Source organism: Canis lupus, chromosome 11 (assembly GCF_011100685.1).
Source record: "Canis lupus familiaris isolate Mischka breed German Shepherd chromosome 11, alternate assembly UU_Cfam_GSD_1.0, whole genome shotgun sequence".
Classification (NCBI taxonomy): Eukaryota; Metazoa; Chordata; class Mammalia; order Carnivora; family Canidae; genus Canis; species Canis lupus.
This window is the reverse complement of record NC_049232.1, coordinates 16,270,271-16,286,957: the sequence shown is the minus strand read 5'-3', so window position 1 is coordinate 16,286,957 and position 16,687 is coordinate 16,270,271. Positions and strand designations below refer to the sequence as shown.

At 37.1% G+C, this 16,687-nt stretch overlaps 1 protein-coding gene across 2 annotated transcripts in view; it reads right to left on the bottom strand.

Annotated features, from left to right (window-relative positions):
* The window catches only part of MEGF10 (multiple EGF like domains 10), a 319,848-nt gene that overhangs the window by 187,984 nt on the left and 115,177 nt on the right, over positions 1–16,687 (bottom strand). For both annotated transcript variants that reach the window (XM_038552022.1, XM_038552023.1), the window contains one exon: positions 7,720–7,819. In XM_038552022.1, coding sequence (XP_038407950.1) covers positions 7,720–7,732 — 13 coding nt within the window. In that variant the 5' untranslated portion in view covers positions 7,733–7,819. The remainder of the gene's footprint in view (positions 1–7,719; positions 7,820–16,687) is intronic.

The window sequence follows — 16,687 nt, the reverse complement described above, 5'->3', positions numbered from 1 at the left end:
TGATTCTGATTCAATATTTTAGGCAAAGCCTACATTTTAATCAACTCCAATGTGGATGTTTCTATTTCTCAGACACACCTTGAGTAGCAAAATTCAATTTCATTTTATTTAAATGTGAAATTACTTTTATGACTCTTGGATATTTCTGGACTATTGTTTCTAAAAGCACTACTGGCCTATTTTCTGGTGTAATATAATATTTGCAGAAGCTCCTGAAACAACATCGGGCAGCCTGGGTGGCTCAGCAGTTTAGTGCCGCCTTCAGGCCAGGGCCTGATGATCCTGGAGACCCAGGATCAAGTCCCACATCAGGCTCTCTGCATGGAGCCTGCTTCTCCCTCTGCCTGTGTCTCTTCCTCTCTCTCTCTCTCTCTCTATCTGTGTCTCTCATGAATAAATAAAAAAGTCTTTAATTAAAAAAAAAAAGAAAGAAACAACAACATCCTTATCTGGGATACTCTTGTAAAAGTAGACTTCATGTGGAATGGTATCATGCTTGGAAGCAGTTCAACAGGAAATAGGCTTCACCTTTCACACACTGAGATCAGAAAATATTAGAGGACATGAATATCTTTCTGACATTGTTTTTTTAAATGGCAACATTTGAAAACAATAAATATACCAATTCTAATTTGGAATAAATAAATCTATGCCATCTGCATAATTTGTTCATCACTGTGTGCAAAAGGAAAGTTACAGAAGATGAGCAAATTAACTGTGGCAATGATATGAGTATTTAAAAACTCAGCATTTCCTGTAGTGTGATCTCCTTTTGTGTGCAATATGAACACTTGCTGTGTCAGACAAGCTAATTACAGCTAATTACATCTTCAATAACCCTTATTTCCAAATAAGGTCATATTCTGAGGTACTAGGGGCTAGGACTTCAACCTAAGAATTTGGGGGAGATGCAATCCAACTCATAGCACAATTCAATCCACACAATAGACAGATTGTAGAAAAGCAAGCAAGGGTGGAAATAGGGAGACCAGTTAGGAAATCCTTGCAGTAATCCAAGGAGAGAAGCAATAAAAGTCAACTCTGACTAAACTAATAAAACAAAACTGGGGGAGGTTATTAAAGTACACCAAAACAGATGGGAAACTGTGAGACCAAATGTCAGAGACCTGTGCAACTGGAGCCCCAGTGAAGCCTCCTGGAGAACCCACCCTTACATTGCACTTCAGTAGCATCCAGCTATTCCCTCTTCAGCCAACATTGGCCATCTATTGTGGAACACAGCAGCAGCAGCTAAGCTAGTATATGTTCATCCTTACCCCATTCCTCCTTCAGCACCCTAACTCCCTAGAAGAAATGGAAAAGGTGGACCCTAAAGATGAAGGAAGAGAAAGTAGAAGAGGAAGAAGAAGCAAAGCACAGCATATTCTACAAGGCAGGACCATTTGCACTACTGGTCAAGCCTGGGCAGGATGAGAGGAAAAGCATCATAATAGATTTGAGATTCAAATTATAAACTGGATTGCTTTGGCCTTGGTATTTTAAAACCTCAAAGCATCTTGGAGATGCTTTGAGAGCATCCCCAGGATGCTACAAGAGCTACCCAAGACGCTATGAAAAGGCAGAAAACACTTAATCATCAAACCATACCTGAAAACTAATGTTGGAAAAATAAAAGGATTTCATGTTAGTATCCCACTGAATGAGACTGCCCAGTAAGATAAATGGAAACGGCAAAAGAAATGGACTTTGAGTAGTTTAAGTAGAAAAGGAATTCACTGAAAAGCTACTGGGTGCTCAGTGAAACTCTAGGAAGGCTGCAGCGAAAGGCTGGGAAATGATATAGGGATAGAATTAGGTTTTGCACCCACAGTGAAAATCACTCCTCAGAACTGGTCTGGGGAAGCCCTGCCACACCAGTGGATAACTGGATGCTGGAGGTCTTATCACCAACACCTCCAGCCCTAGATCCTGACAAGGCAAATACCATTCCACAGAATTGGATGTTGCTGTCTCCCTTGAGCTGCAAAAAGAATTGTACACTGTCCCAGTTTCCAAATCAAAGTCAAGAGCATATACACTTCATTGGCTGAGCTTCAGTCACATGTCTAAGGCCCAGTTGCAAAAGTGTCTGAAGAAGCAAATGTTTGTCCTTTGTGTTTCTATCCTGAAAGGAAGTCTCTTCCTCTAATCAAGTCTCATAAGTAGAATTACTATTAGCCTCTGTGGTGCTTTGTGCAACTGAGGAAAACACACCTCTAGTTGACAAAATTAGTCCTTCTCTTCTCCAGTGATTACAGGCCACTGTCAAGATTTGGGAGCAGAGCATGCTTGAATTCTAGCTCCACTTGACCACTCTGCTAGAAGCTTTGTGCAGGGCCCAATGCACATCTGTATGCAGCAGCCCTGCTGCTAAGGTGAATGTTTATCAAATACAGAAAGGAGGTGCTGCTGGGATGACAGATATATACTAAAGGAAGATATCCAGCTTAGGGAGAAATATGGTTCATTGGTAATGTGCATGTAGCTTGATAAAGACCAGTAGAGAAATGCTCTCAAGAAACCAAAACAAGTGAACAAAAGCTAGTCAAAAATTGGACTGTGGTGAGTCATCACTTACTGTGAAACTCAATCACCATCACTAGGAGAGTCTCTCTTCACCATGTATAGAATTTGGCCCCCAACAAATAGAAACACAAAGTGATATTGGCAGAGGAGGGACATATCTGAATCATCATGCAGAATTACTTGGAACCATTAAAAATTTAAAACAATATAGTATGTTGAGACTGACATCAACTGTCATCCTGGTTTATGAAATAACTATCTCATGTTTAACAAAAGAGGGGAAGATTTATGGGAAAAAGTTGTATATTCTCATGTTAAAACAATCATTTGTTCACAATTACAATAATTTAAGTATCTGTGAAATAAAAGGTATGTATTTTTCTAATATTGTATAATAATCAATGTAAAAACTTTCTCGGCCAAGATACATTATCAAATTAAAAGTAAACATTCATAAATTATTCCTATTTTATCCTGAAAATAGTAGAAATAGTGAAAATACGCAAGTTGATCAGACCATTCCGTATTGATTAACCAGGGCCCGGGGAAGTAGATTTGATTCAATAAAACCCTCTTGCATCAGATCAATTCCATGTACATGTATTACACAGGTTGTAATTACACTAGGTTGGTAGATTTTACACATACTATGTCTGGAGTATCCCTCTATGGCGGAGTAGTAGACTGAAAGTCTACTTGGAGGGTGCCTGGATGGCTCAGTGGTTAAGTGTCTGCCTTTGGCTCAGGTCAACATCCTGGGGTCCTGGGATCAAGTCCTACATCAGGCTTCCCACAGGGAACCTGCTTCTCCCTCAGCCTATGTCTCTGCCTCTCCTTTTCTCTGTCTCTCATGAATAAATAAAGTCTTAAAAAAAAAAAAAAAGAAAGTCTATTTGGAGACAAGTGAAGACAGAATGGAAAGACAGATTGAATGTCCCAATAGAATGGACATTATATCAGTTGTCTTTTGATTTTATCGACTGTTTGCTTTGCTGTGCAAAAGCTATTTATTTTGATGAAGTCCCAATAGTTCAATTTGCCTTGGTTTCCCTTGCCTTTGGAGACATGTCTAGCAAAAAGTTGCTGTGGCGAAGGTCAAAGAAGTTGTCGCGTGTGTTCCTCTCTAGGATTTTGATGGATTCCTGTCTCACATTTAGGTCTTTCTCCATCTTGAGTCTATTTTTGTATATGGTGTGTATGGTGTGAGGAAATGGTCCAGTTTCATTCTGCATGTGGCTGTCCAGTTTTCCTAACATCATTTGTTGAAGAGACTATCTTTTTTTCCATTGGATATTCTTTCCTGCTTTGTTGAAGATGAGTTGACCATAAGGTTGAGGTCCATTTCTGGGTGCTCTATTCTGTCCATGGATCTATGTATCTGTTTTTGTGCCAGTATCATACTGTCTTGATGATCAGAGCTCTGTAATATAGGTTAAAGTCTGTAATTGTGATGCTATCAGTTTTGGTTTTCTTTTTCAACATTCCATTGGCTATTTGGAGTGTTCTCTGGCTCCATACAAATTTTAGGATTATTTGTTCTACTTATGTGAAAAAAGTTGATGGTATTTTGATAGGGATTCATTGAATGTATAGATTACTCTAGGTAGCATAGACATTTTAACAAAATTTATTCTTCCATTGTGAGCATGAGACATTTTTCCATTTCTTTGTGTCTTCCTCAATTTCTTTCATGACTTCTATAGTTTTCTGAGTACAGATCTTTTGCCTCTTTGGTTAGGTCTATTCCTAGGTATCTTATGGTTTTGGATGCAATTGTAAATGGGATTGACTCCTTAATATCTCTTTCTTCTGTCTCATTGTTAGCGTATAGAAATGCAACTCATTGCTGTGCATTGATTTTATATCCTGCCACTTTGCTGAACTGCTGTATGAGTTTTAGCAATTTTGGGGTGGAGTCTTTTGGGTTGCCCATAGAGAGTATCACATCATCTGCAAAGAGTAAGAGTTTGACTTCTTTGCCTGTTTAGATAATAAAAAGAAATTTTTTTGTTGTCTGATTGCTGAGGCTAGGACTTCCAGTAGTATGTTGAATAGCAGTGATGATGTGTTCCTGACTTTAGGAAGAAGCTCTCAGTTTTTCCTTATTGAGAATGATATTCACTGTAAGCTCATAGATGGCTTTTATGATATTGAGGAATGTTCCCTCTATCCCTACACTGTGAAGAGTTTTAATCAAGAAAGGATGCTGTACTTTGTTAAATGCTTTTTCTGCATCTGTTGAGAGGATCATATGGTTCTCGTTCTTTCTTTTATTGATGTAGTGTACCACATTGATTGAAGATGTTGAGCCACTCTTGTAGCCCAGGAATAAATCCCACTTGGTCGTGGTGAATATTCCTTTTAATGTACTATTGGATCCTATTTGCTAGTATTTTGGTGAGAATTTTGGCATCCATGTTCATCAAGGATACTGGTCTGTAATTCTTTTTGGTGGGGTCTTTGTCTAGTTTGGGGATCAAAGTAATTCCGGCCCATAGAAAGAATTTGGAAGTTTTCCTTCCCTTTCTATTTTTTAAAAAACAGCTTCAAAAAAAATAGGTATTTCTTTAAATGTTTGGTAGAATTCCCCTGGGAAGCCATCTGGCCCTGCACTCCTGCTTGTTTGGAGGTTTTTATTACTGCTTCAATTGCTGGTTTTAGGTCTGTTCAGATTTTCTATTTCTTTCTGTTTCAGTTTGGGTAGTTTATATATTTCTAGAAATGCATGCATTTCTTCCATATTGACTAATTTGTTAGCATATAGTTGCTCATAATATGCTCTTATAATTGTTTTTAATGAAATAGAAACCAAAAGAACAGAAGAGATCAAGAAAACTAAGAGCTGGTTCTTTGAAAGAATTAATAATATTGATAAGCTCCTGGCCAGACTTATCAAAAAGAAAAGAGATAGGACCTAAATAAATAAAATCACAAATAAAAGAGGAGAGATCACAACCAACACCAAAGAAATACAATTTTAAGAATTTCCTTCCTTTTTAAGGCTAAATGGTATTACTATATGTATATTCATACTTTGATAACCATTCATCTGTGGATGGAAACTTGGGTGGATTCCACTTTTTAGCTCTTTGAGCTACTATGAGCATAGGTTTACACATATTTTTTAGAGACTCTGCTTTCAATTCTTTAGGATAAATACCCAAAGATGGAATTGCTGGATCATTTGGTAATTCTATTTTTAATTTTTCCAAGAACCGCAATACTGTTTTCCATGTGACTGTGCCATTTTACACTCCCACCAACAATCCACAGGGGTTCCAATATCTCCATATTCTGCTGACACTTGTTATTCCCCCCCTACCCTTTTTTTTTTATAATAGCTATTCTATAGGTGTGAAGTAGTATGTCATTGAGGTTTTGATTTGCAGTTTTTGACTATGAGAATCTTCATGTGCTGTTGGTAATTTATATCTTCTTTGGAAATTTTTCTATTCAAATTCTTCACCTTTTTTTTTTAATTGGGTTGTTCTTGTTACATTTTAAGAGTTCTTTATATATTCTGCTGTCCTCTTGATCACTCCACTCCAGATATACTGATCTCCTTTCTTTTCTTCAAAAATACCAGGTATTATTCCCCCGTGGGTCCCATGTTATTCCCTCTCCTTAGAATGTGTGGCTAGCTGTTTCATCTTCTCCATTTCTTTTTTTTTTAATTTAAATTCAATTAGCCAACATATAGTATATCATTAGTTTCAGATGTAGTATTCAATAATTTATCAGTTGCATAAAAACGCCCAGTGCTCATCATCTCCTTCATTTCTAACTCAAACTGTGCCTTCTCAGTGAGACTTTCTATCAAATACTGCAACTCATTCCTGCTCCCCAGCATACTTGATCTCCCTTAAAATGCTCCATATTTTAATATTGCTTTTCACCTTCTAATATCCTATATAACTTACTTATTCATTATGTTTATTGGTTGATATCCTATTGTTTACTGTTTATTGTCTTTTCCCCCACTAGAATATAAGCTTTTCAAGGGCAGGGATGTCTATTTTATTTATATATCTCAAGCACAAAGTGATGTCCTTGTGCATGCTAATGTCTCAATAACAGTGAATACATTTTAAAAATAAGTTTTATAATTGAGTAGAGGATTTTTATTTTCTACCTGGAAGTTATCTTTTTTAAGTAGAAAATTATTTTAACAGCAGAAAGTTCTCAACATGAATTTCTTTCATTCATTTAACACATTTGCCCAAACCACAGAGTCACACAAATATGGCTCTCAGGGGATTCCATCTTATCTCTCAGATTATAACTATCTCACTCTTGCAATAAAATAAAGGAAAAGAGGAAGATAAAGAATTAATTACTCAAACCCTTTAACTTTTCTGAAAACACAGGGAATTTTTATCAGCCTCCTTTGTTATTTATCTAACATAACCCTCTAGAATATTAATATTATATCCTGAGATTTGTAGCTTTACATGGCCATGATATAGTCACACAAGTGAAGACCAACTATCTCCAAAGAGTCTTTCCTGACACTTCTTCTACATCAATTCACTTTGGAGCTTTCAAATTCAGGAATATCAATTCACATTAAATCAACATAAAGTTGTTTTACTAAAATACAGTACTTCATCGCTTTCTCATAATACATTAAGAGGGTAGTCATGTTGGGGCGCTTGGGTGGCTCAGTGGTTGAGCATCTGCCTTCAGCTCAGGTCTTAATCCCAGGCACCTGGGATCGAGTCTTGCATCAGGCTCCCTGCATGGAGCCTGCTTATCTCTCTCTGCCTGTGTCTCTGCCTCTCTCTCTTTGTCTCTCATGAATAAATAAATAAATAAATAAATAAATAAATAAATAAATAAATAAAAAATAATTTTTTAAAAAGAGGATACTTATGTTTATATGCCATATTGGGATAAGCAAGGGAATTGGAGCCCTTTGGAAGGCTCCTCTGGTGACCCAGCCTGTTCAGCCACCCTTAGGGCAGTGGGTGACCCACTGGTTGAGAAGTTTTGCTAGGTAATATGACATCATAAGAAGTTAATTCTTAGCAATGGCAGGTAAACCCAATCCTCTATGATGACATGGGTTACAACTTCTCATTGTTTTTCCTTCACCATACACTCTAACAAACTTACTCTACTCTCAAAGTTTCAAATCAACAATCCTTTGAATTTTGAAAACAAACATTTGAATATTGTGGGAAAGTTCCTCACCTCTTCTGGCCATATTAGTCTGGTGACACTCCAGTACCCAAAACACACAAGCAGAAAATGAAAGGGAGGTGGATCTCTAAACGAAAATCAGGAGCTCTTTCTAGAAAGAAAATAATTGTGAATGAATTTAGGGAAGCAAATACTCATTACCATTTAACTATCTAAAAATAGAGGTAATCTTTAATTTGTCCATTATGCCAAAACAAATTACTAACAGATAAAAGATTTAAGTGTTAAAAGAAATGACCCATTAAGATTCCAGAAGATTATCTCAGTAACTATTTTTAAAAGTCTCATTTAAGAAGGATGCCTGAGGGATCCCTGGGTGGCGCAGCGGTTTGGCGCCTGCCTTTGGCCCAGGGCGTGATCCTGGAGACTCGGGATCGAATCCCACATCAGGCTCCCGGTGCATGGAGCCTGCTTCTCCCTCTGCCTATGTCTCTGCCTCTCTCTCTCTCTCTCTGTGACTATCATAAATAAATAAAAATTTAAAAAAAAAAAAAAAAAAAAAAAAGAAGGATGCCTGGGTGGCTCTCCGGTTGAGCATCTGCCTTCAGCTCAGGTGTGATCCGGGTCCAGGGATCAAGTCCCACATCAGGCTCCCCACAGGGAGCCTTCTTCTCTCTTCCTCTCTCTCCGTGTGTCTCTCATGAATAAATAAATAAAACCTTTTTTAAAAATTTTAAATAGCCACACGTGGCTAGTGCCCACTGAATCATTTGTCTAACATAAATATGGACATAATGTGGGGTGCCTGGGTGGTGCCCTCAATTGGGCATCCAACTCTTGATTTTGCCCCAGGTCTGATCTTGGGGCCACAAAGTCCAGCCCCATGTGGGGCTCTGCACTCAGCATGGAGTTTGCCTGGGTTTCTCATTCTGTCTCCCTCTGCCCCTCTCCCCACACTTTCTTTAAAATAAATAAATAAATCTTTTTTTTTTAAAGGTAGATATAATGTACCTATGTTCTGTCTACACAGCAGGTATTTGATAGTTTCTTACTTTTCAAATACATACTTTTTAACATGCTATGTAATTTATTTTCATACAGATTTGAAAGAGGCTGAATGTCTGACTTTATAGTGTGAATAAAACCTTTTTAATAGCAGAGAAATAAAGGCCTTTGTTCACTTCAGGAAGCTTCATGATCAGCACCAATTGCTATAGTTATCTGGTTATATTCATGATCCACATTAAAAAAAACTCAAATAGTGGAGTTATTCTGCACTCTGTATCTGCATCTTTAATACATATACATAAGGCTTAAGAATTATAAGCCATATTTCTTGATGTAGCCAACCTTGTACATTCACTTTCCTTTCAAATATTTAAAGTGTATAGTTAAGAGTAAGTTAGACCAAACAAGGACAGTAAAATTCAGTACTGGAATTCTTATTCCAACTTAGAAAAAGAATCTTTTTTTCCATGTGATTAAAGCTTTAAAGATTGAAACTGGAGCTCCTGAGAGCCTGCCTGATAGCAAGAATAACACAAAGAAAAGTATGAAATGAGACAGAGAGAAAGAATTCCTCTTGGCCCCTGGATCCAACCATGCCTGCAGTAGACAATGTTGAAGGAGGAGGATCAGGTCTCTATGAGTTTTACAAGCTGATATATTCTTTGGTTTTCCTAAGCCAATTAGGATAGTATTTCTTTCTGTCTTTTGTACCTGAAAGGGTGCTATCAAAAATAACCAAGAAAGCACAGAATTTGGAATTAGACAAAATGGATCCTAATGTAGCTGTGATCCAGTGTCCACATTTAGGTATACTGGGATAGTTATGCCTTCCTCTTAGAACTGTTGTCAAGACTAGATGAGATAGTATGATGTGCATATGAGAAACATTTTGAATATGCTAGTTCCCTTTTTTAAATTTTTCCTGGGAGCTGAAACAATGTCGTACTCTTGAGTCCTTATACTCCTTTCCTTCCCTATTGACCACTTAAGTTTTCCATTTATACCCAGATACAATGTGAACCTTAATAAAAATTAATTCCAATTTAATTAAAAATAAAGATGGGCATTTCCTACAACGGGTGATAGAATGGTCCCCATCTAGTTTTATAAGACAATCAATCAATTCAGGGAGCAATCATATTTGTCTTTGAAGATAATATGGACTCAAAATGATGGCTGTGAATTTGTGTTGCTCTTCACACTCTATTCTTTTCTATTTTCTGTCATCCATATAATGGGGATTTCATCTTGCACAGGCTTTGGTCATATGGTGCAGTTTCTTTTGTCTTCTTAAAGGTAACTATGTGTAGACTCTCCTCTATTGGCACGGAAGATTTACTTGCCTTTTATAATCATACTGGATTTAAGTTAAGTAGCTTGATAATCAGAAAGAATATAATTAGCTCATCATTTACAGGATTACCTAGGCTAAAAATTGACACAGTAAAATACAGTAAGCATGTTTATGCCCATCTAAAACCTTGCATTAATAAAGGTGATCAGATTATACAATTTCCAAGAAAATATCCCTAGCATAGAGGATTAGAAATACATTTAAGCTAAATTTAGAATTCAGGAAAAGCAATCCTACAGCTTACTTTCCATTATTTTTTTTCCTTCAACTAATTTCTTAAGCTGAATAAATTAAAGTCTCCAACATGTTTAAACAATTCAGTCTATATTAGTATGCTATGATTTATTACAGAATACAGTTGTAAAATCATTGCCAAGCTGCCCCTAATACCTGTATAGTCATAACTGGAAATCTCCAGCAAAGGCATCAATGTCCTGCTTACCTATTAATTTTAGCTCCTTATCTATAATTACTCATCTCCTCCTTGAGAATCTGCCTCCCTCCTAAAGTCTCATCCCTGTCTCTGTCACATTCATGAAACCATATTGCCAATCTGTCAAGGAAAATGCTGCTTTCTATGGTCTAATAGTGTATCTAAAATAATCTCTTGTACCTTTAAGATTTTTTCTTTTTTTTTTTAAGAGCAAAAGATAGCTCTTCAGAACAAAAGCACGTGAAACAGAACTATCTGAAAAAATAGACAGCTGAGTTTCTCTTAGACTCAATTTTAGAACTTCCTGGACTGAGGAGAAGGAAGAACACAGAAGAGAAAAATAGAATAAAGTGAGTTGGGCCCTATATTCTCTACATCTCTCAAGTTCTAAGGGTGACAAACTGATGCTAGACAGATTTAGGATCTTTGAATAAAAGGAGACTTGTGGCCTGCTTTCTGTCTAGACTCCAAAAAGACAGAAAATCCTCACAAAGGCTGATGTTTAGTTATTTGCTACATACTATGGGTTGGTTCCCACCTCCTCTAAGTTCTCCTTCTCACAGAGGCTACATTTCCCAGTAGACCTAAGTCTATGAAATAAAGCCATAAAATTCTTACAAGACTATGTAGGGGTGAACCATCATGATTTTAAATTCTGCATGCATTTTTATATATGACACCAAAAGCATAAGCAGCAAAAGAAAAAAAACCAGAAAAATTGGACTTCATCAAAATTTAAAACTTTTATGCACCAATAAATGTTACCAAAAAGTGAAAAGACAATCCACTATTATGAGGGAAAAACACTTGCAAATCATGTATCAAGTAAGAGACTTGTATCTAGAATATATTGAAAACTGCTACAGTTCAATAATAAAAAGACAAATAATACAGCTAAAAACAGGCAAAGACCCTGAAAAGATATTTCTCCAAAAAGATACACAAATGGCCAATAAGTACAAGAAAAGATGCTCAGCATTATTAGCCGTCAGGGAAATGCAAATGAAAACCACAATAAGATACCAATTTATACTCAGTAGGAAAGCTTACCATCAAAAATACATATAATAACAAGTACTGGTGAGGATGTAGAGAAATGATGGAACCCTAATACATTGCTGGTGGGGATATAAAATGGTGCAGCCACTTTTGAAAATAGTTTAGTATTTCTTCAAAAGGTTAAACTTAGATTTACGACTTGACCTAGGGATTCCACCCCTAAGTCTAAGCCCAACATATATACATTCCATCAAAAACTTGTACATGAATGTTCATGGCAGCTTAACTAACAACTAAAAAGTGGAAACAACTCAAATGTCCACTGATGAATGGAGAGATAAGATGTGGTGTATTCGTGCACTGGAAGAGTATTCGGCAATAAAAACAAATGAAGTACCAATCAATGCTACAATGTGAATGAGCCTTGAAAACATTATTCTAAGTGAGAGAATACAATCCCAGAAGAACACATATTATAAATATCTATTTACATGAAAAAAATGTCCAGAATAGGCAAATCTACAGAGACAAACAGTAGATTAGTTTTTGTGTAGGGTGGAGGGCTGGAGGGGTTGGGGGGAGGATGAAAAGAGGGATTGGGAGAGTGGGATAGGAGGGATGCTATCTGAGGAGAAAGCTTTTCTTTAGGAATAATGACAATGTTCTATAATCAATGATGGTGATGGATGCACAGCTCTGTGAATATACTAAAGCCAGTGAATCATACATTTTGCATACCTAAAATTGTTCAATTGCATGATATATAAGTTATATCTCAATAAACCTATTTTATAAAAAAGACTGAAGGGAAGAAGGAAGCCAGAGCTACACCTGGCTTTGGCTACACCAGCAGCACTGCCCTTATAACAACTGCACTGGGTCTGCAAGAAGAGAAGAACACAGGTTCAGGGGAATTCAGGCTTAGACAGGTGTGCTCTCCTATAGGGCCAGGAGCATCTTCCTGGAATTCCTGAACATTGACTAACCCATCTTACCCCCCTCGGGGTTTTTTCCTCTTCTGCCCCTTCCTATGATTTTTGTGGCTTAATTTGCTAAGTTAATCTTGCTCTGCTTGAAATTTCTAGAGGAGTATATTTTCCTAACAAAATCCGGACTGATATTATTGCCTAGAGAGCATCTATCCTCCTCATTCTCTCCCAAACAAATTCCAAATTTTCTTCAGATACTCACTCCTCCACATAGCCAAGAACCTCAGGAGACTGTGATTTCTACTCTCAGCTTCTGGGTTCAACCTGATTTCGGTCTAGCGGTAATCCCATTCTTTTTGTTGAAAATTGACTTAAAAATAAGCATGTGATTACAAGACTCTATGTTAACTAACTGGAATTAAAAGTTAAACTTCAAGTAAAAAAAGAAAAAAAAAAAGGAAAGGAGGGAAATAGGCATGTGACCCAGCCATACCAACAAGAGATGAAGAGGATTTTACCAGACTTCTAGGAATATTCTACTTCATTTGAAGAAAGAAGCTTGAGAAGCCAATTAATAGAAAAAAACAAAGCTGCAATTTCTGCAGGCAGCCATCATACAACCAAGACAGGAATCCACTTTAGAATGAAGATCACAGGCAGAGGGCAGGGCAGAGAGACAAAGAGAACTCAAGTCTTTGATTGCGTTTTTAAACTGCTGGATCAACACGCTCTGAAGCTTGCCTTACCTCTTAACTTCCTATAAAGCTAATAACTGGCCTTAAGGCAGTTTGAGATAAGTTTCCTATTATAGCTGGAAATATCTTAATTTATGCTCTGAGACACCTTGGAGTGGCAGCCTTTCTATGCAGACAGGGCTTACGGTAACTCCTCAGTTTCCCACAGCCCCAGAGTGACAAGAGATATCATCCAAAAGTTATCTCCATACCCTGAGAGATTTAGCTGAGGGGTGGCTGGTGGCCTGGAAGGGGTCTTGCAGCCAGAAGAGGAGACACAGCAGCATGAACCATATAAAATGAGAGATGATATAGGAATGTGAACATTATGACAGGAGGGTGATGACAACAAGGACCTGGGGAGTTGCTACATCACAGCGAATGCCAGACAGGCTAGAAGATGACCTGGGATGACACCTTCCTCACTTGACATCTATGTGTAATTTAAAGCCTCTCTCCAAAGCTCTCAAACCTTGAGACAAGGATGATGAATGGCCTGGGTTAGTTTTGCACCACCAAAGAGAATGGAAGCTCAAAAGAGACTGTTGGATCATAGAAAAATCAAAGAAGCTATGCGTCAAGAAAAATCATAACCCTAAAAGTATACATTTCAATTACGCAGAACTCATTCTTTGACCAGTGGGTGGCAGGAGTAGCATGATTATCTTGATTCCCATCCCTATCCGGTATTCACCAACCTTACCATCATGGAGGATAACAATCAGCTTTATCAAATCCTCTTTCCATTGCCTCTTCTCTTCAATCTGCAATTGTTCAGAATTCAAGCTAAGATCCTCTTGAAAATGGAATTTTTATTGCAATGGGCTCTTAGGTGTAATCCTGATCAGAAGGCTTATTATAGAATTGTGACCATTGGTCACTCTCTAGTGGCCCTCTCCCCTGGTATGTTTTTGATCAAAAAATTGATACATAATTAGGTAAGAGAAACTCAGAGAAATGGCTGTTAAGTCCAGTCCTGCAACTCTATCCCTTCTTCTTTACATGTCTTTCAAAGTCCTATTGTTCCAAATCTGAAGCAAAGAATAAATTTTTAAGAATAACTGATGGACAATATTCAAGTCGAAGTTGATCTAATGTGGAACATCAACATGCTTACAAGTCTTTCCTTTGATTAATTTTGTTAATTTAAATGGCACAGTGCTTGTAAGGACTTGTTATCATGATTTCACTTCTTGATTCTTAACTTTCTTCTTTCTCACTTATATCCCAATCCCTTAAAACCAATCTAATTTCCTCAGTGTTGTCATAGATCACCCCAAGGAGAGATGATTGATGTCAACACAAATGTCATTTGGTCCCTAAGCTGAGATGAAGAAAATTTTCAGTTTTCATTCTAAAGAAAAGAAAATTTGCTGTGCAAAGCAAGAATACTGAACACAGCTGAAAAAGGAAAGTTAAATATCAGATCACTGGGTCTCTGATTCACATTATCAACCTTCTATTAAAAACAAATTTATACCCATGGATTTGCAGAAAATAATTTCATCTTCATATTTCACTGCTATGTTAATGATACTCTTTAGTGAAGCATTTGATTGAAAATGTTACTGGAATAGCAAAAACAGATCTTAATTTTTCAATGAATTTTTTAAAGGTCTTTCCACTTTATGTGCTTGCTCTTACAACTTTAAAGATTGGTGAGTAATATTTAGCAATTATGTACATACCTATTACCAAGAAATTTAAATGAAAATCAGTTATTTTATATTGTCACCAAAATCTTGAGATTCTGCCTAAGTCTGTTTCATGTAATATTTGAAGGTTTATTTTTAATATTTCAACCAAATGTTGACTTGCCATCTTGCAATTAGACCATGTGTTACGGGTTACCATGTTTGCTGAAATGGTTGCTATAAAAAACTACATGTTTACTCAAAATTATAAACCAGATTTGTCAAACAGATTGGTTTTAGCCACCAACTTAATGAGCATGAACCCTCTGGGGCACTACCTGATGTAGTTTGAATTATTCCAACCAGTGTAGAAGGAATGAAGGTGATTTTCTTAGCATTAAGATTTCTTAACATTTAGAAACATGGCTTGTAAAGATGTATTTAAAGAAAAGGTTCTAGCGGATTAATTTCAAAACACAGTGGCAGGCAGTTTCCAAATGGCAGGAATGGATGACATCAGAGGCTTCTAGGCATCACTGGGGGTAGAGGTGACACCACAGGTTTCCCACAGGATGCCAAGAGTTGTTGTGAGGTGGAATGGCAAAGGTGACAGCAGTTTTCTCTAGTGCCTGGTAGATGCTAGTGGCCGTAGCATTTCCTCCCTACAGGAGTTCCATGATACAATTCCCTGGAATCTACTAGAAGAAGTGCTCTCCCCAAACAAGATTGTAAACCATGAAAGAGGAAGACATGACAACCAGCAAGTGGGAGCTCCAACATCAGCACAAGGAAGAGGAATGTTCCTAGAATGACAATGAAGTGGAGATCCTGACAAAGCTGAGCAGTGAGTCTAGAGAATAACCAGTCCACTGTGAAGGGGAAGGATAATCCAGAATGCAGTTTCAAGCAAAACTAAAATTGTTAGGCTTTTCTCAAGTGTTTGACCAAGGTGAGAAGTTCTTTTTTCCTTTTGTTTCTTCCTTTTATCTCTTTTCTTTCCTTTGCTCCCTTAATTCTGTCCACTGTATCAAAAACAAAGCAAATTTAAAAGTAGACAATTATTGGGACACCTGGCTAACTCAGTCAGTAGAGCATGGAACTCTTGATCTCAGCATTGTGAGTTCAAGCCCCACTTAAAGTGCAGAATTTACTTAAAATAATAATAATAATAATAATAATAATAATAATAATAATAGGAAGGAGGAGGAAGAGAAGAGCAGACAGTTATTAACTTTCAGAAATCCATGAAGGGAAGGAGTAGAATACTGTGAGACTCAGCTGTGTATAATAATATCTACAAAGACATACTACTTATAACATTGAACACTGATAGAACCAAAAATATTGTCAGGGTGAAGAGAAGCTGAACCATGTACACATTTGTAGGATATGTGTATGTGTGTGAGATGGAGTCTGGTTGAGGTTTGAAAAGTGGATCAGAAAATTGAATATTATCTTTCACAGTAAGAAGAGAATTGATAATCTCCAAAAACTGAAAAAAAAAGGAAAACAAAACCCAATTAGCAGAAAAATTCTCTTGCTGGAAAATAATAAAGATGTAAACACCAGTAAAAACTGCTCAAAATGTTGGGTACTACTGACTTTTGGAGTGTTAATCAAAAGCTAGAAAGAATAAAGCTGAGGATGGCAGTTATTTTTTTTAAGATTTTTTATTTTTATTTATTCATGAGAGACACAGAGACACAGGCAGAGGGAAAAACAGGATCCACAATGGAAGCCCGCTGCGGGACTCGATCCCGGGTCTCCAGGACCGCACCCGGGCTGAAGGCAGCGCTAAACCACTGAGCCCCTCGGGCTGCCCTGAAGATGGCTGTTATGAGCTAATAGTACTTGTCATACTTCAAGTGAATATGTATAACTCTGACAAAAGTAAAGGTAAAACTTTTTTAAAAGAACAGTTTCTAAAT